Source organism: Prenolepis imparis, unplaced genomic scaffold (assembly GCF_030444845.1).
Source record: "Prenolepis imparis isolate NDT839.2.m4 unplaced genomic scaffold, iyPreImpa1.0 SCAF_11, whole genome shotgun sequence".
In the NCBI taxonomy this organism is placed as follows: Eukaryota; Metazoa; Arthropoda; class Insecta; order Hymenoptera; family Formicidae; genus Prenolepis; species Prenolepis imparis.
The window spans coordinates 6,412,953-6,438,874 of NW_028141169.1; the positions used below are offsets into that span (position 1 = coordinate 6,412,953).

General features: G+C 33.2%; 2 protein-coding genes across 3 annotated transcripts; one reads left to right on the forward strand and one right to left on the reverse strand.

Moving 5' to 3' along the window:
• Positions 1-1,284: 1,284 nt before the first annotated feature.
• Positions 1,285-3,021, reverse strand: LOC145942565 (macro domain-containing protein CT2219). 2 transcript variants are annotated; one of them, XM_083049429.1, is made up of 6 exons: positions 2,760-3,021; positions 2,577-2,694; positions 2,209-2,463; positions 1,990-2,106; positions 1,696-1,901; positions 1,286-1,605 (listed from the first exon to the last, which is right to left on the reverse strand). In XM_083049429.1, exons 1-6 carry the CDS (start codon positions 2,772-2,774, stop codon positions 1,519-1,521), a joined length of 798 nt encoding a protein of 265 aa, XP_082905555.1. In that variant the 5' UTR covers positions 2,775-3,021; the 3' UTR covers positions 1,286-1,518. The 2 variants fall into 2 exon arrangements, with proteins under 2 accessions (XP_082905556.1, XP_082905555.1); XM_083049430.1 differs by lacking the exon at positions 2,577-2,694 and having other exon boundaries at positions 1,285-1,605; positions 2,731-3,021.
• A 5,034-nt stretch (positions 3,022-8,055) lies between these two features.
• Positions 8,056-17,891, forward strand: LOC145942682 (lysosome-associated membrane glycoprotein 5). The gene is made up of 7 exons (XM_083049630.1): positions 8,056-8,302; positions 9,415-9,536; positions 12,461-12,652; positions 12,769-12,885; positions 13,369-13,456; positions 13,672-13,813; positions 14,174-17,891. Exons 1-7 carry the CDS (start codon positions 8,263-8,265, stop codon positions 14,382-14,384), a joined length of 912 nt encoding a protein of 303 aa, XP_082905756.1. The 5' UTR covers positions 8,056-8,262; the 3' UTR covers positions 14,385-17,891.
• Positions 17,892-25,922: the final 8,031 nt, after the last annotated feature.

A 25,922-nucleotide genomic window follows, 5' to 3' on the forward strand; every position in this document is an offset into this window, starting at 1 on the left:
CTCGCGTTTCGCGCGTCCGAGATAGGGGCTAACTTCACGCCGCGAGCGCATGCACGTAACGTTCGCCCGTTACGACGCTCGTTCGCTCCGACTTTCTTCACAACGACGACGACGACGACGACGACGAGGAGGAGGGTAGAGCTAGACCACGAGATCCCTCGCGACGCTCGGATACCCTCGGACACCCGCGTCCGCTCGGAGCTGTGCACGATAAAACCGGCGCACGGCTCTACTATCGACACACTGTGCCCTCTTCCTTCTCCCACCGTCCCTCTTTCTCTTTCCTTCTCTCTCGCGACGCGCACACTATTTCACTCCGTACTCCCTCGACTCCCACGACGCGCACCCTCGCCACGGCGGATCGGCCAGGTGCGGGGCGACTGTACCGGAGGCCTCTTGGGTGTGCTCCGAGACGGCTGTGGCGACGGCGGCGACGGCAGCGACGAACCGCGACGACGACGACGACGACGAAGACGAAGACGGCGATACGGCAAACACTGGCGCGTGCCGTGTCGCGAGGACGCGGAAGATGCTCGTGAACGACGGCGCGGCGCGTCTTCGGCCCGGACACCTCGTGTCCAGTACGCACTCAAGGATATTCGCCCATTTGTGACAGATATTTCCCGTCCGAGATACACCGCGTTAACGACCGACCGACCGTCCCCCACCTACCGCCGCCACATACAGACATCACGGCACTTCGATTTTTCAAGATGGCGGCGCGCCGCCACGGACCCGGAACGACGCGCATGCGCCGCTCTCTCGCGCTGTCCGAGTGTAGAAGGCGCAGGTAAAAGGCGCGCTGCACTTGACGCTATTTTCGTTTCGTAGCGGTTCTTCGTTCCGATTGGTGCATTAAACGCTTCGAAGTGAAAAATAGCGTCGAACGAAATGCACTTAAGTGCAGTAAAATTCATACGTACGATGATCAATTATTAGTTTTATATAATATTGACATTAATCAAATTATTATATATTCATTTACCCTTTTATGATCGATAATAAAGCGAGAACGAATCAGGATTTCTTTGTCCTGATTGATGAGTTTAATGCTACAATAAAACCAAAAATCAAAATAAATTACGTACAGATTTTAACATTATAGATTTGATTACTATCCCTTTATAATGCCATATGAAAATAATAATTATACGTTATGTTAAATTCGAAAAATCGCGTAATATGACAAAATTATGATTTATTATATAACATATCATTATTGCATAATCTCTATTTTAATTTTTTATTCGTTAATAAGATATCAATAGGATATTGTATAGTGTATATCTTAATTTAAAGCTTCAATAAAATGTCCAAAGTTCATTCTTTGTGAAACCTACATCTATTATTCATTCGTTAAATTTTAAAAGGTTATAGTAAGATAAAAGAAATAAAATAGTATATAATATCCAATGTTAAATTAATATTCTATATTAATTTAACTTTGAAGTACAGTTCTACGAAATATGTTAAATAATATAGAAAACTTGGTAAAAATAAAAACCTGCCAATAGATATTCAGTCAAGAGCAAAGTATTTTTGCAATAGCTCCTCGTATATGTCCTTATCACTTTTTAAAAATAAGCAAAAAATGACTCTATCAATCTGGAAAATCACAATAAAACTTTATGAATATTAATGATTATAGATATTAGAAGAATATAGTTATCATAAATTATATGTAGATAATCTTACATCTTTATTTTTATGGAGGAATTTCTTGACTGTTGATAACGCTACTTTGGCCGCAGGTCTTTGCGGATACCCATAAACTCCAGTAGATATGCATGGGAATGCGATAGAACGCAAATGATTCTTTTTAATCAACGTCAGACTGTTTTCATAACATTCTTGTAATTTATCTGGCTTTTCACCTTGTGGACCAACTGTATGAATAATATCTAAAACATCGTAAGTATCCAAATATTAATTTTTGTTAATAAAAAATAATATATTACATTAAGCTCTTGCAAAAAATAAATTACTAACATTTAGCCGGCAACATGTAACCTCCTGTAATTTTGGCTTCACCAACTTTACATCCTCCTAATGTTGCACATTCTTTCCCTAAACTTGGTCCCGCTGCTCTATGGATAGCTCCATCGACTGAAAAACATTATATTATATTAAGCACGTATATAGATAATTTTATTATTTATATTTACTTTTGTGTTATGTTTCCTAATATATAATTAACATTCTTTCTACCTCCACCACCTCCCAAAAGACTCGAATTTGCAGCATTGACAATTGCATCTATTTCAAGTGAAGTTATATCTCCTTGCCATATTGATACTTTCTTAGCTACGACCTCGTCAGTCATTTCAGTTTTCTCAAGAGTCTTGGGGATGTTGAATTTGTTTTTCTCCCAATATTCTGGCCATGCAGGAATTTGATCCAGAGTTGTAACTTGGGATTTATAGAAACTTCTCTTCTCCTTCAGTGGCATGCTTAAGAATTTCTCTATAACAGAAATAAGAAAAAATATATATATACATTTATTTATAGAATATTTATAGAAATGTGTGTGTGTCATAGTTTAATGTGATGTCATAGATTGCAATTAATTTTCATACGTTTCTCGTCTTCGAACGACATCTTTCCTTCAGATTTGATCGAAGCCGTTAAATTACGTCTCGATAAGAAACTCTGAAGAAGACGGGCTCGTCTAAAGGAGCAATTAACGACGGTCGCCTAGAAACCAAAAGCAATTTTCGCAGCAAAACTCACGCGAAAGTAGGCACGCTCTTGTCCCTTACTTTCAGAGTCATCATATTCCGCGGCGTCGAGGATCACTCAAGAGTTCTGTCAGTAATCGACGTCGCGTTCTTGTGGCTCAGTACAATATGTCGTTGTGGATTTCGCTATCCCCACGCGACCGCGAATATTGATAAGCTCGCGCGACTCACCGCGAAAACGTCGTTTACGTCGTTGTCTCCTGTTTACGTCCTTTGCCTTTGCTCAGGATTCGCGGTAATGAATACTTAACCTTTTTGATCACAGAGTCATTGCATCGGTGATAAGACAGCCGTCGTCATCTCGCGGTGTCGATGCACTTGCATTCGATAAAAATCCATTCTGCCCTCGAGAGATGGCAGCAGCATTAAGAAATATATTCCAGTTAAAAAAGAAGTTTTGCGCGAAAGAATAATTACTTTTGGGGTATATTTTTTCATAATTAAGGAAGAGAAATCTGCGAAAGAGATGTCAAGGCTGCAAAATATATCTCTTTTAGGCTAATTAGAACAACACAAGCGCGCGCTATTCCTCGGTTTTTTTTATATAAAAAAGAATGATATTTTTTTATTTTATTTAATCTTGATTAATATTTTTTGACAGAAAGCAGCTAATTAAAACCTTATTTTGTTAATTAAATTTTAAAATAATAATATATATATATATATGTTATAAAATATATAATAATAATATGTTGTAAATAATATGTGTTATAATGTTTTATGTGCGATTAATATATTTTGACAGAAAATCAGCTGATAACTATCAAAAATATTAATCGAGTTTAAAGAATTATGACATTTTATTTAAAACATATTATTTTATAATTTTTATTACATACTATTATTTTAGAATTTAATTAACAAATTAACGTTTTATAATTAGCTGATTTCTGTCAACAAATATTAATAAAGTGTTAATTTGCTAATTAAATTTTAAAATAATAATATGTTATAAAATTTAAAATAGTAATATGTGGTAAATAATGTTAATGATGCCTTATCTGCGATTAATATTTTTTGACAGAAATTAGCTAACTGTCAAAAATATTAATCGAGTTTAAAGAATTGTGACATGTATTTAAAACATATTATTTTAAAATTTAATTAACAGATTAACGCTTTATTAACTTTTCTGACAGAAATCAGCTGATTAAAGCGTTAATTTTTTAATTAATTTTTAAAATAAAAATAAGTTAAAAATTAAAATAATATGTTAATATTTTTAAAATATTTACTTCTCATTTCCGTTAAATACACAGAGAGAATTTTCTCTTAGAGTTTACCCTGAAAATCATGGTAATCGTGGGACAATGTGGTATGGAAAGAGTTTTATGAGAATTTCTTTGATTAATATTTATCACAATAAAAATAATAATATCTATTACAATAAAATATCAAATATGTTTGATTAGTTTTACTATATAGTTAATAAATTTTACTATGCAGTGTAGTTGTGTTCATTCGATGTGTGTCGCTATTCACAAACACACCCATAGATTTAGCAATAAACGGACTGAACAACAGGTGGTCTTACATTAAAGAAAAAACGATTCTTCCACAGAGTGAGTTCATGAACATGGTACAATTCATATTAACTTCAAGTTATTTTAAATTTAATGACACTATTTACAAACAAACTTACGGCCCATGGGTTCACCATTATCACCAATAATTTCGGATATTGTACTCCAAGACATAGAAAACAAAGCTCTTTACAAAATCAAAAACAGTGTACTTTTTTATTATAGATATGTTGACGACATTATAATGGCAGCCAAACACACAGAAATCACAAAAATACTAAACTTATTTAACTCATATCACGAAAGAATTAAATTCACTATGGAAATGGAAAAAAATCGAAATTTAAGTTTCTTAGACATAAATTTAATCCGAAAAAACAATACAATACAAATAGAATGGTACCATAAAGGCACATTCTCTGGTAGATACCTATCTTATTTTTCACATCACCCAACTTGCCATAAAATAGGCACAATATTCGGTCTAACTGATAGAGCAATACTGTTGTCAGATCCTATTTATTACACAAAAAATTTGACATATTGCATCGAATTGCTAATAGAAAATGGATACCCACTGCAGTTTATTTTCAAATACATTAACTTAAGGATTTAAAAAATCTTCACAACCAAATTAAAAAGCTACAACAAAAATGACGATCTTAAAGAGGTGAGAATGACACAAAGAAGATTCATAGGTTTTCCATATATTAAGAGTCTCTCTGAACATCTTATTAAAACATTCAAACAAACAGAATATTCACCAGATTACAAATGTTTTAATAAATTAAACAAATTCATTAAATTACACAAAGACCCAACAAAACATATATCTAATAATAATATTATATACAAAATAAATTGCAATGATCGCGACGTCTCATATGTAGGTCAAACCAAGAGAAAATTAAACACAAGAATAAACGAACATAAAAGAAATATAAAACAATCAAATTTGAGCGTAGTTTCCCAGCACATAATCGATTTAAATCATTCTATGAAATGGGGCGACGTTCAGATTTTAGATCATGAAAACAATTATTACAAGCGATTAATATCAGAATATATTCACATTAAACAACAAAAAAATAATTTGAACTTCAAAGAAGATACAGATTTACTAGATAAAACATATTTTCCGTTACTCGACAAAATAAACAACACATAAATAATGTTCACCTTGTGCTATAGACTATAAAAAAGCGGATTCAGAGAGATCCTTTATACATTTAGTAAGATCACATTATAGAAATATAGAACAACATGCACACAGACAAAGATAAAGTTTTAAATATGCGAGTGCTACTGCGATTCTGATGTAAGTCTACGAGTGCTACTGCGTTTATTGACAAAATTATGTACATCATTGTAAGTTTTATTCTTTTCTATATATAGATTGACTAAATAATTTCCGACTACAACCGCTAAATAATACGAAGAACATGAACAAATTGTAACACATTAAATTTTTTTCCAACGATTGAAAAGACACAAGTGAGTGTCGAAACGTATCGTCGTGAATATTTGTATCAAATCTATTAGAATACATTTAATTTAATCTTCAACTACTATTGCTCGTCAATAAAGCCTTGCTGTACCCTTATTAATTTTACCAAATTGTTACAAGCTACATTTACAATTAATCAAACATGTTTTATATTTTATTGTGATAGATATTATTATTTTTATTGTAATAAACATTAATCAGAGAAATTCTCATAAAGTTCTTTCCATATTGTCCCCACGATTATCATGATTTTCAGGGTAAATTCTAAGAGAAAATTCTCTTAGTGTACCTATATTGATTTTACAGAGATCAATGAGAGAAAAGTAAGAAAGACATTTAAAAGTAAAAAACGATTATCATATAAAGTTAAAAAGGTAATCAATCTATTCGCGATAACAGATCGGTTATAATAAAAAAATGAAACATTGTCTTAATTTTTAAAATTATACGATATTTTTCCAACTACTTCAATTATTAATATCACGCCCGATGTGAACGATCAATCCGGACGATTTAAATTACAATTATGAATAGGATTTGAGTGAATTGAAATTTGCGTAGGCGTATTAATCCGTGGGTGGTCATGCGGAAATGCGCCTTCAGTGAGACGTTAACCTACTATAAGATGTTTATCAAAGTGCTCGCTCCTGTAAAGTCACGTAAATGCCACGGTTTTCTACTTTATATTGTCAAACCGATCGAACGTCTCTCGATAAAATCCCATGATAAATGTTTCGCTAGAAGCGGACGAAAAATAAAAGGTCTGTCCTCTGGGAATTTCGTTTTACGTGAAATTGAGTTTACAATCGACAGTAGGGGTTGCATTTAAAAATGTATAGTTTAATTGCGTATTCTTTGCATATTATTCTTCATCGAATAAAAATATTATCGAAAATATGTATATTTAATATTCTATTATATTGCAAAAACATATTGTTTTTTTTTTTATTGCGCACTGTGTGTGAGTTATATGCGAATTATAATCTTCTATAAATGTTATCGATAAATTGTGGCATATTACATTCGAATTTGGCTTTGCATTTTTTTTTACAGTTTTTTTATTTCAATGAAATGTAAAGATAGAATATATAACACGAAGGAAAGAGAAAGTTCGTCTCTTTTCCAGTCATTTTATTATCCTCAGATGTCTGATATTTAAATGCATTAGTATAGATAGTGCAAACATAATTTGCTGTGTTTACATTACCGCGTGCAACTTTTATAAGTCTTCCTTAATCGCGAAAGTTTCAAGATATTTTTGTTTTGCTTGTATTCTTTTTTTTTTAAACTGCGAGCTTATTGAGTTGAAAGAAAGATTTCACGATTGGACGGTATATGAACTTTCAGGTAACGAGCCGCCCACGGTCGGGTCACCGAAATACGATCTTCGTGATCCCGTATGTGTGTCGTATACTGCCCTGAGATGCAGTTGTATCACTATGTTGCACTACATCACGTCCATGGTCTCAGCCGGAATAAAAAGCAGCGGAAACTCCTGTCGAAGCTTGCACACGAATTATGTTATGCCGCTATGGGTGTTCACAATTAGGAAAGTTTTGAAGTAAAATGGACTGTGGAACGTGAAATTGCATCCTTTTTCTTTTTCAGTGATTTACATAAATAGATAAAAAAAATAAAATAAAGAGGTAAAAAGGTCAGTATTCTTTTTTTTTCGTATTTCGTGGATTCTATCATTTCTTAAGTTTCTTCTGGGAAAAAACCTCTTCCGAAATAAAATACACTTTAACTCAGTTTTATATATGAAAATTATTAGATGACTGAGAGAAACAGAATATTCTTAATTTTTTATTTCTTCTCTAAGTAAAGTAATTTTTCAGAATATGTATCAGAATCTAAAAAAGAGATTACGATAAATTGGGAATTTCAGTTTTCAGATAGAAGTTAACAAACACGAATTATTCTTTGAAATTGAAAAAGTATTAAAGATTAATTAAAAAAGTATTGGAGAAGTATTAAATAATTTAAGGATCTCTCGAAATCTCCATCGACAAGAGAAAACAAAAAGCTGTTAGCGTTAATTTTCTATACGCCTACACGCGGAATCTACGCGGGACGAAATCGTATATATTTGGTTGCGCGCGTAATGTGAATGAACAGCCTTTGACGATGGAATGGTTGATGCCTACGTGGCGACAACATCGAAAACGACGGCAATGACGAGGACGACGTCATCGTCGGAGAGAGAGTTTCTTCCACCACGTTGTACAGAACGGCAACGCGTAGTAGCGCATGCTGATAGCCGCCCCGCTATCGATCCATCCGCACCCCCGAGCCTTCTCTCGCTTCTTCTCACAAGCCTCGTGAACGTCGCTACTGAACAACCGTCCCGGCACTATTGTATAATAACTCGGGTGTAATTTTATTTCCGTGTAATAACAATATCCGTGTCTCTTTTTCTTGCCATCTCTATCGTGTCCTGTTGAACGGCCATCAGGAGCAACGTACTAGAAGACGAGCAAGCAACGGCAACGTTATGGCACGTCAAGACCATTGCAGGGCGATTTTCCTACTGTGTAAGTTTTCCGAGAGAGTTTTGTGCGATTCCTCGTTTCTGAACGGAAGTGCGTTATTATACATTTTTAATATTTTCGAGAAGAGCGAGATGTAATTATTCGTGATTAAAAAAGTTGCATCGAATACGATCGCCAGGTCGCGCCATTTAATCCTTAGATGCGTTGGAGAATTATCATTCGAACGGAAAGTTTTACATAAGAGAATCTTTCGCGATTGTTCTCAAAATTTCGATAAATGGAGAAAATTAATAGTAGAATAAAAATACGATAAGAGATTTACGAAGAATTATTTTGACATGCATCGAAAAAGGTTAAAGTGTCGAATGTCGATATAACTATAGAGATTTCAAAAAACATTTCATTAAAGCTGTGTGTTCTGCATGGAATCTAACGAAAATTTTTAGTATATAGTATTTATATCATGAAATATTTTTTTAATATGTATATCTAATGTTAACGAAACAGTCGTAATAATACGTAATTAAATAGTCATGTTCTCGTGGGTCTATTTATTCTTTTCCTTATTTGATATTTCGTAAACAATTTTATATTTTATTTTAATATTTTTGGTAAACAATTACGAGATAATAGTATCATTATAAGCACGATATATTGAAAGGTTGTGGGAAGAAAACCATATGAGACCAAGAATTCCGCAGATAATGCTTTAGATAGACTATGTATAATCGTGAAGCTTTCTATAGTCAGACATTTAAATCGAGAACTACTTTCTCTTAATAAGATACAAGGAGTACTTTATGCGCGTTCAATTAATTTTTCTTTAATTCTCATATCTAAATTGTGCAATGGAGATCGCAGGAGAGTAATGCCGTTTTACTTTAACAAGTTTAGTAGAGGGAAATTAAATTGAAGATGTATATAGACATTGAAAATTAGACAATAAACTTTTAATTGTACAATTTTTATCAATCTTTATAATTTGTTTTTAAACGTGATTAAAACTCCGGACTCTCTTTTCTGTAATTTATTTTGGCTTAAATTAAGAACTGATTCTTTTAATTTACTGTTATTTATTTAATCTGTATCCTAGCATTTATCGTAGTATTATCGTAGTGAACGTTTACGTATTTTATTGCAATCATTTTTGACAGGGTGTATCTTGAGCACAGCATTCAGCACTACTCTCCCTTCGTCGACGACGCGACAAGACTCTTACACCACACGTAGAACACCAAATGTCCGCGTAGATTTGCCTACCCTGAGATCGAGAATGGTAAGTACATTGATACTTGAGAATCTCTTTATTAATTATTAATTAATAAGCTCTATATCTTTCACATTCCATAAGTTCTTTTTTCACAATTATATTTTATGCTTCTATTATTTAATTATTTTTGCATAGAAAGCACATTTTTCATCAAAATTAAAAAAAAATTATTGTGTGTACAGAATAACCGATTAAAAGTTTTCTCGATATTTTTTTTCCTTCCAACTACAATGCCTTTCAAGCGAACACATGTAGCGGTAATCAATATGCACTCTAAGAAATGCAACGATTTATATTTCTGTACACTAGGAGTAATTATTTAAATGGATTCGCGGAACGTGCTAATTCATATATTTATAGAAGGATGAAGTGACATCGTGTATAATATATCTGTGTGTGTATAAACTTCTATATACATATATACTAATGTTCCTACAATAGTGGGCGGCGACCGTTCCTATATACGCGAGCTGCATTTTATTTTAAATCCGCGCGTAATCGTATTATCATTTATTACGAGCGCTTATTTAACTCTAAGATTCACTAATACGATAATTAACATCGTAAAGAAAAAAGGTAGGGTATCATTATATGATTATATGATTCGCGATTACGTGTACTCGTTTTCAGGAAACTTTGAAAATCTATCCTTGTCATAGCAAGGTTCTATGCTTTCTCAAGGCTGACCTTATATCGGGCGCAACAACAATGGTTTAATTACGCCAACATTATAATGTATGATATAATGTGTGAAATTCATAACGAAATCATTGTGCTACACACATATATACATATATATTTCTTATCAAAATTTTTAGCTCTTGATCAGAACCTTGATCTTATTCTCTCGCTCTACTTTTTATATATCTTCTTTTATATTATAATCTCCAAAGTTGTATTTGATGCTAACATTAAGTCTTTTTACTTAAAATTATTTTAGACGATTTATAATTTGAGGCAGAATTCTGTTTATAACTTTATGCGTCATGTAATATAGAAAACGCATTTGAAGAAGTAAGTAAAATATACATATATGTATATACAAAATGGCATATAAAATTATAAATAGATTACTGTCTTCAATTTTTTATCGCAAATTATATATCTAACTTTATATAATATATACAAAAGGCTGAAAATTGCAAAAATATAATTCTGGCAAAAGGTTAATTTTTTACATGTTATAATGTCATATAATGTTATGATATGATATGACATCATATCTTTGAAATACTATCGTAAATTATTTTATGAATGATAGTATTACCTACAGTCTCTTACATTGTTACAATCTTTTTTAAATCAAAGTTTAAATCACACTTTAAAAATGTATCTTTTTTTTCAGACGGTTAATATACAATATTTTGTAACACAATTTTTTTTTGTTCAATCTAGTGTGCGATTTCTCATACTATCCCGTTTATTGCTTTCGTAGCCTGTTGCTGCTCAAAAACATATCACTAAATGATACGTGTCATGCCAATTTATACTTCATCGCTATTGCGACAATCGTATAGTTTCCGGCTGTTAAATGTCACTGGTGATGTTATGACCAGCGCACAAAGATTTTACTGACGTGATAGTTTGCAATACGACTATCAAGATAACTCACACCGAATTAAAAGCGGAACACTCCCCTTTTAAAGACTGTAAAAAAGTATATATATATATATATATATATATATATATATGAAACATATTAATTAAAAAGATATTTATTGTTTTATTTATATTTATTGTTGAAAGTGTTGAGAGAGAATTTGTGGAAAGTAATCTTTGCCGAAAAATAGATCAATTCTAGATTAATCAGATAAATGTAGAAGTAAAAAATAACTCGTTAAATCTGAAATATCCTATATATATATATATACATATATTGTGATATACTCATAAATATATTTGGACATGTTAAATAGCTGATAAAATTTTAAGCATGTTGAGTAACATGTTTATTCAAACTACTATTAATGTCTTCTAATATAAAGGTATTACGTTGAAATCAGTTTAACCATCATTAGGCCAGGAAGTTATGATATAAATTTGTAGGATAATCTTCTTAAATTATTTTTTAACATTATGACTAGTTATGAATAGTTAACATTACGAATAGTTATAATTTATTAATAAAATTTATTAATAAAATGAATCGCGAATATCCAAGTCAAAAATCAAAATATAAAATAACGCGTCATTTTTTACTTAATCAAAGTTAACTGAATCTAAAAAAGTTGCTGTCACTTCTTAATCAAAACAATCAAATCATTGTTAATTCTTGAAGATTTCTTCCAAATTTTATGTCTTTTTACTATAGTTTCGTACTTTTTAGATTTTTCACTTAATTTTAAGACTGAGTCTTTAAACTCGATTTACAATGAATTTATAGACTTCTCCGGTGTTAAATTCTTACAATATCCAATAGCTGTAGTTTTACACCACTCCTTAACATTTCGATGTTAGTCATTTATATGACGTCATTGTGCAAAGATTTTGTGTCATTCTTGTAGAAACTTTTACTATTATCACCAACTCGACTATGCTCTTTCTTATATTCTGTAATTGTTTATACATGTTATAACATACATGTTTACATCATGTTTACATTTGCCTTTATGTTAACGACTCGTTACACACGAGAAAAAACTACTACGACAAAACTTGTTGCATTTACGTTGCATCTACGTTATAACAACAAGTGACCTTCCATAGAATCTGCTTATAAACGGAAGTTACTTTTGTAGCAAAATAAACTAGATATGAAAACTTTATTAAGCAATTTGCTTACGTAGTTCCACCGGATAATTTTTATTGAGAAGAATAATTCTTTTAAAATAATTTTTTATCAGTCAGTATTATTTTATGATTCTCTTCTATAGATAATTATCGTTGATATCTCGTTCCTTTATTAATTATGTCGTTATCTTTTTTTTCAGGTGATAAACAATTTCGAACTCAAAACAACCACAATCGCACCCTCAACCACAACAACCACACAACCACACAGAGCAGTCTCAACGGATAAACCCTTATATCGGCTGGACGGAAGCAATGGACAAGCTTGTATCCTTCTTCAAGTAGATGCTATTGTTGTCGTCAAGTATCGCACAAAATACGGTGAAGATCAAGTAAGGAGCATGTATAAAAAATTAAATTTTGAGATGAGAAGAAGTATCCTTACTTCAAATGTTATTAATAGCGTAGTTAATTGAGTAAAATCATAATTGAATTTTTATATTTCCAGGAAGTGGATATCTATGTACCTGATGATGCGACCGTGACCGGAAATTGTGAAAATGAAAATACAGTGACAATGTCATTGAAGTGGAATGCCTTTGTATTATCTTGGAGTTTCGCCAAGGTAATTTTTTACATACAACGCTATTCCAATCTTTATATAATTTTGTCGAAGAGATAAGTTTCCGATGGAAAGTTATACAAACGCAATTATACGAAGGATAAATCATCTGAACTATGCCAGATACAAGGTTGCTTTTTGCGCAAATCGATACGTGACCCTTTTACTGAGATATAGTTCATTTGATTTTCACCTTCATATTGCTGATTGCGTGCTAAGAGCTATCACGATATTCCGTAATTATATCTCGAACGATAGCTACAGATTTTGCGGGATAAAAACAATAGAAGCTCTTTTTATCGGAAGTAACGTAACGATATCTTAGGAAAAAAAGAATCATACACGATGAGTGATATGATGTTATTTATACGTGCATTTAGAAATATAGAAAGCGTTGTCCCATTTCTAATCTAATTTTTTGCGTTAAGTAAAAACGTGCTCGACCCAATAATATTTCCTTGAGATGCATGATTTTTTATTTTTCAGACACCTGGTGGCGAACGTTGGTATGTCGAGAAAATTGAATTGACTTACAATTCTAGTGACAAACATTTCGAGCACGTTGATGAACCAAGTAAGTGTCAATTTTACTAATTCAACGTATTGACTTTGTATCTCAAAAAAATATTTGGAATTCGATAATATATCATATGTTTTTTTTAAATTTCTAACTAAATGTGCAAAAAAAATATATTAAGAGCTATTGATTTAATCTATCAAATAGACTCAACATTTTTTAAGAAAACTTTGATACTATATTATTAATCATTTGTTTCATTAATATCTTAGACAAGACTATTCGCGTGAGTACCGGACAGAAACACAGCTCCATGCTATTCCCTACACCGGTTGGAAAATCGTACTTTTGTTCCGAGGAAACCGTGATTCCACTCACCGACGGAAAGAAAAATTACGCCAGTGTACTTCTGAGGTATTTTATCATATTACCGAATCAATTTTAATTTAAAAAATTGTCTTTTAAAAAAGCTATGATAAATAAGACATGACCCAAACTTATAATTAATTGAGATAAATTTTATCTCGCTTCATATTCAAAGTTAAACAACGTTGATATACATATACAAGTCTTTATCCAAGCTAATTTGAAGAGTAATTTTTTTTATTATTTAATTAAATAATTCTCAAAATATCAGCCATTTGTAGCCATTTTTTATTTTGAATTCAACGCACGGAGATATAATATATATCGCAGTTAGAGAAAGACTTTTCGTTTCTGTCGGACGAGGCGACCTGTGAGAAGGCAGATACCAAAAAAAATAAAAAATTTCAGAGATATGAAGCTGCAGCCGTTCAAATTCAAGAATAATGAGTTCGCCTCCGAGTTCTCATGCACCTTGCTGAACGCGCGCGCAAGTAGGGACGAAACCGCGCCGGTCGCGGTCGGCTCCACGCTGGCCGCCGCGGTCCTCCTGACAATCACCGGCTACGCGGCCTACCGATACTTCAAGGTGAAGAAAGTCAAATATGACACGATGGAGTAAGGAGGGTCGGCGGATCGATTCCCCACTGTCACTGACGATGCCAAAGCGTGCGCGTATCGCCAAAATTACGACTCGTAGTTTTTATTCCTTCCCTCCCACGCTAACCGTTCTCCTGGAAAAAAGGCTCGCTTGCATTCTCCGTCGAGCATTTTTTTTTTAATTGACTGGGAGCTGTATCGACTTGTAATTATCGAGTAACGATCTACAGAGTTAATCCTTTTAGAAAATTAAACATGTCAATTGAACAATCAAATTGAAGACAGGCAATATCACATTAAAGGGCTCTATCTTTCGTGAGACGAAATATCGGAAAGAGAGAAAAAAATTTGAGAGACCTCTTTTCAGAAACATAATGGATATTTTAAAAGGTTTTGCAGAAGGTACATTGAATAGATGTGTTTAAATTTTGTAATTCTTTAAAAAAAGATAGTCTCGTTCTGTTATGAAGCTAATATTAATTATTATTGATTAATATTATGATTCAATTATTTCTTCGAAAAGTTAATTTCTTGAAAGTTTTTATCGTCATTCGCTTTGATCTTATAAAAATTAGACTACATTTTTTCTTCTTTTATATGAAATATTTGTTTATAAAAGTAGAAATTATTGTCAATTTTTTTTACATTTGGAGCAGTTTTGGATCGCGTTTAAAGCATTCTTATATATATAGAAAATAGATATCATCGATTTATGCCATAAGTATTAATATAAAAGTGTCGAGATAAATGATGCAATGGAATTTCATTACTAATGTATACGCGACATTTATCAATCGCGTAGATCGAATGTCAATCGATTCGTTCGGAATTTAACGGAAAAACGACATTCGTAATCGCAAACTCGGATGGTTGTATCAATAGGCTTTTAAATTTGTAGATCTTGTCGTCGTATATGGGCATTGAATGAGAAACATTCAAAAATCTTGTCACTCGTGCATTTTCTCGTCACAAGAATTACATTGATGATGAGATCTTTAGGGAGTTTGCATAATTTTCTAGAGAAATTACAGAAGAAAAAATACATAGCTATTTTAATGTTCCGCGGAATATTTGCGTCATTCAAACAGTTGAGATAATTAAATTGTTTTCCTCGACATAAAAAAACTCGCGATATAATATATCTTTATCCATTTGAATATTATTATAGATAAAAATATATATAATAGTAGTATAATAACAATTTTGATTATAATCCGAGATTAAAGATTCCATAAACGAGGTTCTTTGATACCTCAAAGATGTAAGAGGGTCCTTCTTGGCAGCTAATGATGTTAGATAGGTATCTAGATTAATTAACGAGAGTGTATTAAAAGTCTTAATACATTTTAATGTGACGCCTTAAATTATCTTGTACATAGCAATCGTCTATAATTTACTGATAGATTATTTCCAATTTTTTACATCGATTGTACTCAATTTTACCATGCTTTACTCTTCGCAATGTATAGCTTCGTAAGTTTCTCGATTTGCAATTTAAGAGATACACTTAGCTGTAAATATAAAGTTAAATTAGTTTGTCACACATATATCCGTTATTATTTATGTCTTGGGTGGGAATGTGAATTGTGATCCAGACATCTAGAGTTTGTATCAGATTTGATCTCAAACATTATTATCTCGCTCGATATTATGTAGTACAAGATGAGAAAATTGTATAAGAGTATATATCTTTCGCGAGGAGCTGTTTCTCAAATCTTCTTCGAAATATTTATATGAATATGTCAATTTTTGAGGACTAACAGAGTAGTGATAAACTTCATATCGAGAGTGGCATTACACAAATGTACGCCACGATAGGATAATTCTTTCATCCGGCTTATAATTCTTTATATATGTGTGTGCGCGTATGTATGTGTGTGTTGTGCAATATATTAATTGTGTAAATACAGGCGTAGGCGACATAAAGCCGCATTACGCATATTATGCGTGAAGCATTTAGATTACAAATACACAAAATTTAATTTTGAAAAATCAACGCCGGCATTGATTACATTTCATTTTCTTTTGATCGTAAAAGTTACCTCGTGTTCCTCTTACGTTCTACTCTGCATTTTTTTGGATGCATTTAAAAATTTTGATAAAAGTACTTGTTTTAGGAATGATATTTTGACATATCAAATTCAAAGTTGTAAATTTACATAAATTTTTGCCCAAAAATTACGATGCATAATTATTGATGGCGTTGTTTAATCAGTTATGATATATGATGAGTAAAATACACGATTTTGCGTTTTAAGGTGATTATGGAGAAGGTTATTTATTTATATATCGAAAATAGCTAGTCGCTGACGATGGCGCGTGATGAATAATATAATTACTAGCGAGAAAGTTATGACGTACCTAATTGTGTAAGATGTATACGTCCACGCGTGCATACATTAGGAATATATACATATCTACGCGTGTACATATACGTTATATATAGACATATAGATATACTATATGAAGAGAAACTTACGTTATCGAGATATACGCATATAATATAAATATATATATACATATATATATATATATATATATATATATATATATATATATAAACCTCTGTCTTCCAAATGCATATTAAAGTTATTTCGTGTGTAAATATATATACGAATATCGTATAATAATAATGTATTTCCACAGATTTGTCAATCGTCAACTCGTAAATGTGGCCGACAGCGAGTATCGTGACGATTCACAAGATCTTGATTCATAGGGTTCAAAGGATTTGAAATAATTAATTAACTCTATTTCAATTTAAAGAAAAGAAGAGCAAGAAGAGAAAGACGCGTATGAGATTTAAACTAGATAAATCTATTTTTTCGAAGGATAGATACATTATTGCATAATAAACTTACCATATACAATACTTATAGTTCAATTCGTTATATCTTTCGAAATTTCTGCTAGTACATTATGGTCCAATTAAATTAATTTGAATCGGCAAGATCGGATGAACACATCACGTACGCTCACGTATATCGTGATACTAACACGAGAAAGGTGTAGTTGTAATTACGGAATTGTATTTTTGTGCTAAAGTCAATCTTATCATAGATTAAAGGAGTAGCAGAGAACGATTGAGAAAATTAATGGTGCGCGATTCCGCTGCTCGTGTCTCAGTGAATCAACGGGTTAGGATGGAACATTCGAACATACATCTTTCGATTGATCTTTCTTAATGATTTTACTTTTTCCTTTGTAAAATTGTGTAAGAACGGTAAGGCACGATGATGCAGATTGTTGAATCGCGACGTCTGATGATATGACGTCAAATTATGAATCATATCGCTTGACCTATAACCGCAGGGCGTTAAGTCTTGTAACAATTATTATAATAATCTTAATACTTATTAGGTAATATAATTATTATAATAATTATTATAATAATTATTGTAATGATTATTATAATAATGCGTTACAATTGCGGAGACCGCCAGAATGAAAAGGTGGATTCCAGTTTCACGTGACGCATAGCGACATATCTAATTAAAATTGTATCATAACGATAAAATAAAGGCTGTTATACAAATTCGCTCGATCGTGTACGTTGCATCCACAATGCTCTACAAGAGAATTTCCCACAAATTTTATATGACTTTTTTCGTAACTCTAATTCAAATAAAGTTAAATAATAGCAAATCGCTAATTCAACATAATAACAATTTTTACTATTTCTGTATATATTTTTAAATAGAAAAAAAACAAATATCTTAAATTCTGATTAAATTCTGATCTAAACTATGCTAAATTATGCTAAGAGTTGCATTGAATAACAAATCTTGTTTATTCTGTTTGAATAATTTTTTAAAATATTTATATTAACTTTAATATTATTATATAATATTATATAATGTTATTTAATATTATTATATAATATTATATAATGTTATTTAATATTATTATATATAATAATATTATTAAATTTTAAATATTTAAAAAAATATATATATATATAAACGCGTAATCATTAATTAATAAGATCTTTGAAAGAGACAAGAAGACTTATAACGTTGAGAAAGCAAAATATATACCTTGTAATCGCGTTTCATTTTATATACATGGGTATTACGCCTTTTCGAAAGCAGATGTCTATTCACGGACGGAGGGTCGCGGAGACATAATAATCTTGCGTTGTGGAAAGGGCGGTGAAAAGTACAGTCAAGCAGGCTTATGCTGGCCGAGGGGTGCCCTCCCTTTGCGCAACACCGTCGTCGGCTCATTGTCGCAATGTCTATTGAAATCTCTTGCAACAATGACGCGCGACAGGACGATCGCATTGTCGCCTACGAGAGTATTTCGGGTTTTACGTCTATGAGCGATCGGAAAGATCGCTGCTCACGTCATCGCATTTCGTGGATTACGGATTGTATAACAATGCGCGTTTATTCCGTCAATTTGGTATCCAATCGAGCGAGTTTGCGAGAAATCTAAAAAAAATACCTAATTGCAATCACATTTACGGCGGAAAAAATAATATAATAATATGCTTTGTCGAAATTTAAAAAAAGAAATCGCTCGTTAGTTTGTTTCGTCGTCGATACGTGCATTGTTTCACCATCGCGCGACCTGTAATTGGGCCGACACGCGTTTAATTAGCAATTATCACGACGCGATTTTGCTTAATTGGCCGGAAATTTATTCTTCGCGCATCGTATGATAACGCGTTCGCGAAGAGGCGATAACACGGCGGTGCTGACCGGGATAATTGAATGTAATTGGCTGCGTTTGATGACAGATGTGTACCGCCAGAATGGGAAGGAGAGGAGAAGGGGAGGGGTTCGCCCAGGAAGAGGCAGGGAAACGGCAGAGAAGGGGGTACGATGCGACGCGTCGAGAGGCGCGAGGGGATGGCCTATAATTTATAAACTAGGGGCTGTTTTGGGGTAATTGCAGATAACGACGGGGCGGTCCGGATAACAAGCCGACATGGGAGTCACTGGACACCGGTGCCACTCCACCATCCGCGCGTAACACCATAACCTTAGCGTCGTTATGTACGGTTATGCCCGGCTCTGTACAGTGTGTATAGTATAGTTTGCGGCCCTGTCCAAGCGTAAGTTATGTCGCGCGTGATATCAACCCCGCCGGGGGTTGAGTTAATAAACGACCGCGGTTGCAGCGAATCGCCCGCCACCGTCGCCGTCGCCGTCACCTTTCATCTTTCGAACTCGTTAGCGGCAGAAATGCCGAGCGAGATGTCGTTTAAACCGAAAGATGGATGAATCGACATTTTCCTCCACCGATATGTATTCCCTTCCCCTCGTTTACCGAATGTATATTCTCGATATACTTGGCTAAAATAATTAGGCGACGAATCAGGCATTCGCGATTGATTAATGCATATTTAAAGATACACACATTATATTTCTCTCTTATAAATATTATATTTATATTTATCAGTTATAGTACAGGAGGCAGTGAATATTTTTTACATTTATTTTCGCAGTCAGTGAATATCGATAGAATTGTTCCATTAATGATGCTAATTAACAAATCGCCAGTCTGGCAACGATTTTCCGCTGGGTTCGATGGGTGAAAAATACAAATAAATTGCACTTATTTTCGCAGTCATGAAACTTCTTGTACTACTTAACATTATTATAAAACTTACTAAAAAAGCAGTCTGGCTGATCTCGAGGTATGGGAAATGAGTCTGGCTATGATTTTTCGATAAATCCGTTGATCGGAAAATTAGGTCGATTTCCGGAATACGTTGCACTTATTTTCGCATTAACGAAACTTTTGTACTAACTAATATTATCATAAAATGTAGTTAAAAATCAGTCTGGCCGATCTGCGAGGTTGGCAAGTGAATCTGGCGGCATCTCAAAATTTGGAAAAATACAAAATCATTGCACTTACTTTCGCAGTGCTGAAAATTTGTTCGATGATAATTTGCATTATAAAAATAGCAAAAGAAACAGTCTGGCTATAATACGGAACCACCAAAGCCTCGCCAGACTGATCGAAAGACGCAAAACCTGCAAATTCATAAGCGATCGGAATGTTTTTCATTCGCACTCGTGCAGAAGCGGCAGTTTTATTTTCGCAGTGCTGAAAATTTATCAGATGAATAAATGGAAAAAAGTCTGGCTGCTATTCAGAATCACCAGAGCCTCGCCAGACTCGCCTAACACATTAACTGGCCAGCGCTCAATTCTATTTTCGATTATACACAGACGACTTGCATTCTGCTTTCTCATATCTGTTTTTTTATACTTTTGGACATTAAGAAAATATGCAAGAAAGAAGCAGAAGATGCCGAGTGAACTAGATTTTATTCATATGTTGATTAACTATTGATCTATATAAAGTACAATTATAATGAAAAAAGTTTTGTAGAAATATAAATATTCTTTTATACTTTAATATACTAATATTAAGTTACTAATGTTCTATTGCTTGTAACATGTATTCTTAGTAGTAATAAGAAAGAAAAATTAAATAAATAAAAGATTAAATAAATAAAAAAAATAAATAAAATAATAAGTAATGATAAATAAAAAATAACTAATTATAAAAATAAACAACATTGTGAAAATTTAAAACTTTACACATTAATTTTTCGACTAAAAAACTTTTTATTACTTTCATAAAAATTAATTAGTTAATTAATAAAATTGTTTATGACAAATTAGATAACATCTGCAGTTTACAAAATATCCACTTGCATATTTTCTTAATGTCCAAAAGTATAAAAAAACAGATATGAGAAAGCAGAATGCAAGTCGTCTGTGTATAATCGAAAATACAGAATTGAGCGCTGGCCAGTTAATGTGTTAGGCGAGTCTGGCGAGGCTCTGGTGATTCTGAATAGCAGCCAGACTGCTTTTTTATTTATTTATAGTATAGACTATTATCTGATAAATTTTCAGCATTGCGAAAATAAAACTGCCGTTCCTGCACGAGTGCAAATAAAAAATATTCCGATTGCTTATGAATTTGCAGATTTTGCGTCTTTCGATTAGTCTGGCAAGGCTTTGGTGATCCCGTATTATAGCCAGACTGTTTTCTTTGCTATTTTTATGATGCAAATTATTATCTAACAAATTTTCAGCACTGCGAAAGTAAATGCATTAATTTGTGTTCCATTTTTTCAATTATTTACGTGCCAGACTTATTTGCCATACCTGCAGATCAGCCAGACTGCTTTTTTACTGACTTTTAGGATAACACTCATTAGTAGAAAAAAATTTATTAGTGCGAAAAAAAGTGCAACGCATTTGTATTTTTCAAGGCTTTTCCTGACTTGATCCAGCGGAAAATCGTTGCCAGACTGGCGATTTGTTAATTAGCATCACTAATGGAACAATTCTATCGATATTCACTGACTGCGAAAATAAGTGTAAAAAATGTTCACTGCCTCCTGTACTATTACTACGTATCACTATTTGATTATGATTTATGACATCGATTTTACGCAGATAAGCAGCGTATTTTTCATCAGCCATCACTTCACACCTTGTTGGGCACAAAAGAGCAACAGCTACCTTTTGGGGGCGCAGATTCGTGTAAAATCCATTTGGGCGAATACTGGGTGCAATGACATCCAGACTACCTGGACAGTATCCTTAAGGGTATTCAGGAGAGGTTGAAAGTGACGAATTGCGCTTATATTTTGACAGGTTGGTGGCTTATATGTGCTATTCAGGTACCTGGAAGGGCTTACGATTAAATAAACATTATTTTAGCACGCACATCAAACAGTTTGAAATAGAATACACACTTGACTTTCCTTTGACTTTTGCCACGTGCCACTCGCATAGTTTGCAGAATTAGTGCACATGGAGTTCTAATGCATTCTAATCGATTAATATATACATTTTCTACTATGAAAATTATCGAACTGCAACGCGAAGTCGGTGTTAAAAAACAAAATTCAACTACTTCATAAACACGAGAGCGGAAATTATTTTCATAAATATTTTACCCAATGTCAATCGACTTGAAATGACAGTCGACGAAAAGATAACAAAAGTACATTGTACTTTATATTTATTTCGTGCTGTATATAAATAAAATTTGCAAAATTTCACACACAGAACACTCGTCAATCTTTTGCAATAAAAGCTTTAGCTTTGCAAAAATATCTTTTTAAATAATTGTTTTGTCTTTTATATATTTTGTTTTTTTTCTCTTCTTAATAATATTCTTATTTTATAATTTGTTGTAACTGAATACACATCTATATGTATATGTGTATATATATGGGTGATATCTGTTTCGCGAAACAAAATTTAAAAATAGTCTCCGTGTTTTATCGCGACAAACGACTTGCTGTTGGCGGGAAAGCGTCGACGCAGCAACAGCCCGCACTCTCACTCGCGCTATAATCAGCCTCGCACGTGGATCCGCCGAGAAGATCCTTCCTGGAGGCGCTATAAATACATCTCCTGGATGTATGACGCGATGATTCCCAAGTTCCCACAGTGTGAACGAGCTACTCGGCGCGGTCTTGATAAACCGATAAAAAGCGACTCGGCCTTGACGAGTCTGCACGGTCAGCTCGCGGAATCGTCGAAGGCAGCGTTTCGTCTTCGTCTTTCGTGAAAACGTCATCTTCGTACGTGTGTATCGTGAAAGAATTAGCCGACTAATATCGAGCATTATTTGCCACGCGCGAATTAGCAAAATTCACCGAAGCAAAAGTTCTGAAACTTTTTGGCATTCAAATTCTCAAAATTAATTATGCTTGAAATCTTTCTGCCTAGATCTGATATTTTAAAATCAAAAATATTTGGAAAAACATGAAATATGGCATAAATTTAAAAATATTTTTAAAAAATATCAAAGAAGTCTGATAACACACGACAAAAATTTTAAACTTTTATACTTTATCGTGATTTTTTTGAAATTGTTTAAAAATTGAAAATTGAGATGATAAATCGAAAACGTGAATATAATTTGGTATAATAAATATATAGGTAAATATAATTTGAAAAAGTAAAATTCTAATTAATATACCGACATTTTATATTATAAATATTACGTCACATATATTTTTATACGCGACACACACACACGCAGAAAGAATTCTGAGAGAACTCTAATTGAATAAATCTCGGTTGCGGCTCGGGCGATTTCATCGTTTGAAAACCACCCTCTAACAGGGGGTATGACGACACAGACACGTAAACGGGGGATTTTCGTAGGGTTGGTTCGCACATCCATCGCCTATATGTATAGCTACCTATTGGGGTGCTACCAAGTGACACAATGATGTAACGCGAAACCTGCAAAACTTTTCTCATCCCCCTCCCTCTTTCCCCGCCCTTTCTTCTCTCTCTTTTTCGGTTCGCCATAAACGCAGAGATTCGAGACTTTATTTATATTAACATTGCAATTTTATTACGTACATTTCGATTTTCAGTCAAGAATATTTAGTAAAGAATATTAAATTTAAATACTTATACATATAAGATATTATATTTTATAAAATATTCAAGACATTTCTGAATTTTAATAGACACTTGCAATATATAATATATTCGAAAAAAGGTCTTTGATCCTGAGCCTTATTTGTTTAATCGCATTTTTAATTAAAATTAATGATAAATAAATAATTAATAAATGCAGATCTGGACATAAGATTTTTAAAATGAGATTAAAATGAGGTAGAGATGTGTGTAAAACTGATTTATAATTTATAGTTTTATAGCTTTACATAAAACTAAAGAAGCTTTACGCAATTGAATAAGCAGCATCAAGAGTATATTACACGCGCGCGATTCGACCATTTGGTGGTCGAATAGTGCCGTGAACAGGGGTGTCCTTCAGCTGAAGAGGAAAAGAAAAGTGTCACCAGAGATGACAAGAGTGAGTGGGACGAAGACGCGTGATGTGCATAGGACGGAAAAGAGAAGGGTGTTTATAATAATGTCAAGGGGCAAGGAGGGGGCAACAGCGCGTTCCTCGTGTTCAGATGCTCTTTTCAAGAGTGCGAACCCTCCTCGAACGTGCATTCAAGTGTCCGCTGCTTTGTAATGCCTCTTAATACCGCTTCACTGTTGTCGTTATTAAGGATCCGGAACATATTGTCGATACAACGTGCGACGCCGCACTATGGCGTCAAGCCCTTCATTGGCGGGTATTGCACACTGTGGGAGTGCGGGCACGTAGAAAATGCGGGATGTGAATTTTCGGCGGAAGTTGGAAAAATGAAGGATGAAACTACCAAAGAAAAATGTTCAAGTGACATGTTGAAAAAATATTATTTTTGTTGAATGCTTTTTTTAGTTATTTTATCTCTCTAATTATTTAAATCTCTCAGCTGAACTCTTTAATTATTTCATCTATCTATCTCAACGATTAGATAACTGTGAGAACACACACACAACATTCAATGAAAATAATATTTTTCTAACATATTACTTTAACGATTTTCTTTATTTAACTCTAAAATATGTAAAGGGTAATATAGAGATAATCGATGTTATAGAGTTTTCTCCGGCTATATTTACTTTTTTATATTTTAGATAATAGAAACAAGAATAAGACAAACAATATTTTTTAATAACATTATTTTTGTTCATCGAGAATTAAAAATTTTTCAAATATTACTATATATCGTAATATGAATCTATCAATATAAATCTATCAATATGAGCGTGAATTGTCACGTGAGAAAACTCATTTTTTCAAATCGGTGAAAGAAGATTATAGAAAGAGAGAAATTTTTTTTAGATTCTTTTCGGAAAATTTGGGCCTCGCGACTTCTCTAATTTCTGATCGAACGGGAGAGATTTCCGAGGGTTGATTTCATATAGAAAAGCCATTCGCTCCGCGTTTTGTCGAAAAGTTCGAAGATATTTTTTTCTTTTTTATTATCATCGAACTACGTAAAGTGATTGTGAGAACGTCCCTTGCAGGCACTCTGCAACGTTTCGCGACGATTCGAGCGTCGCGATGTACCTGCAGATAAATTGTGCGAGTTAGCGTAAGACGATCTGGCGCGCGCAACTATGCCCAGCTTTTTTTCCCACAAAACTCACCTGACACAGGTCCTGCTGATAAGGGAACATGGAAAGTGCGAAGTGGCACATTAGGAAGAGTCTCGTACGAGGAATTATTCGCGATGTCTCCAAATAACGAGCGATCTGCTGGTTGTAATAATATTTCTCGACTCGGCGAAACTCATTCATTTTCTACATTCAAATTATATCGCAGTAAGAATTAATTGTTTCAATTATAAAAAACTAATTGATACATTTTCTCTAAATTTTTCGGAAATGTTCTTATTAAATATTTCATCGTTTTTATTTATTCATCGTTGTTAATCATCGATATGTTATTAATTGAATCGCGCTCTAAATATTTTGTGGACATTTTCATGTATTTGCACAAAACAATACGTTATATTCAAGATATTTTGCAGTTGCAAAACAAGATAGATAACTTCCCCGCTATTATTATATATAGTATAGTACATTGCTCATTGTCAGTGTGAAAGTTCCCTGCATAATACATTGTGGCATCCATTAGCACGAAGCATCAAGGCCTTAATAAGCATCGCACCGTACCAGCCCTCAGCAGATCTATCAGAGATCGTCATAAT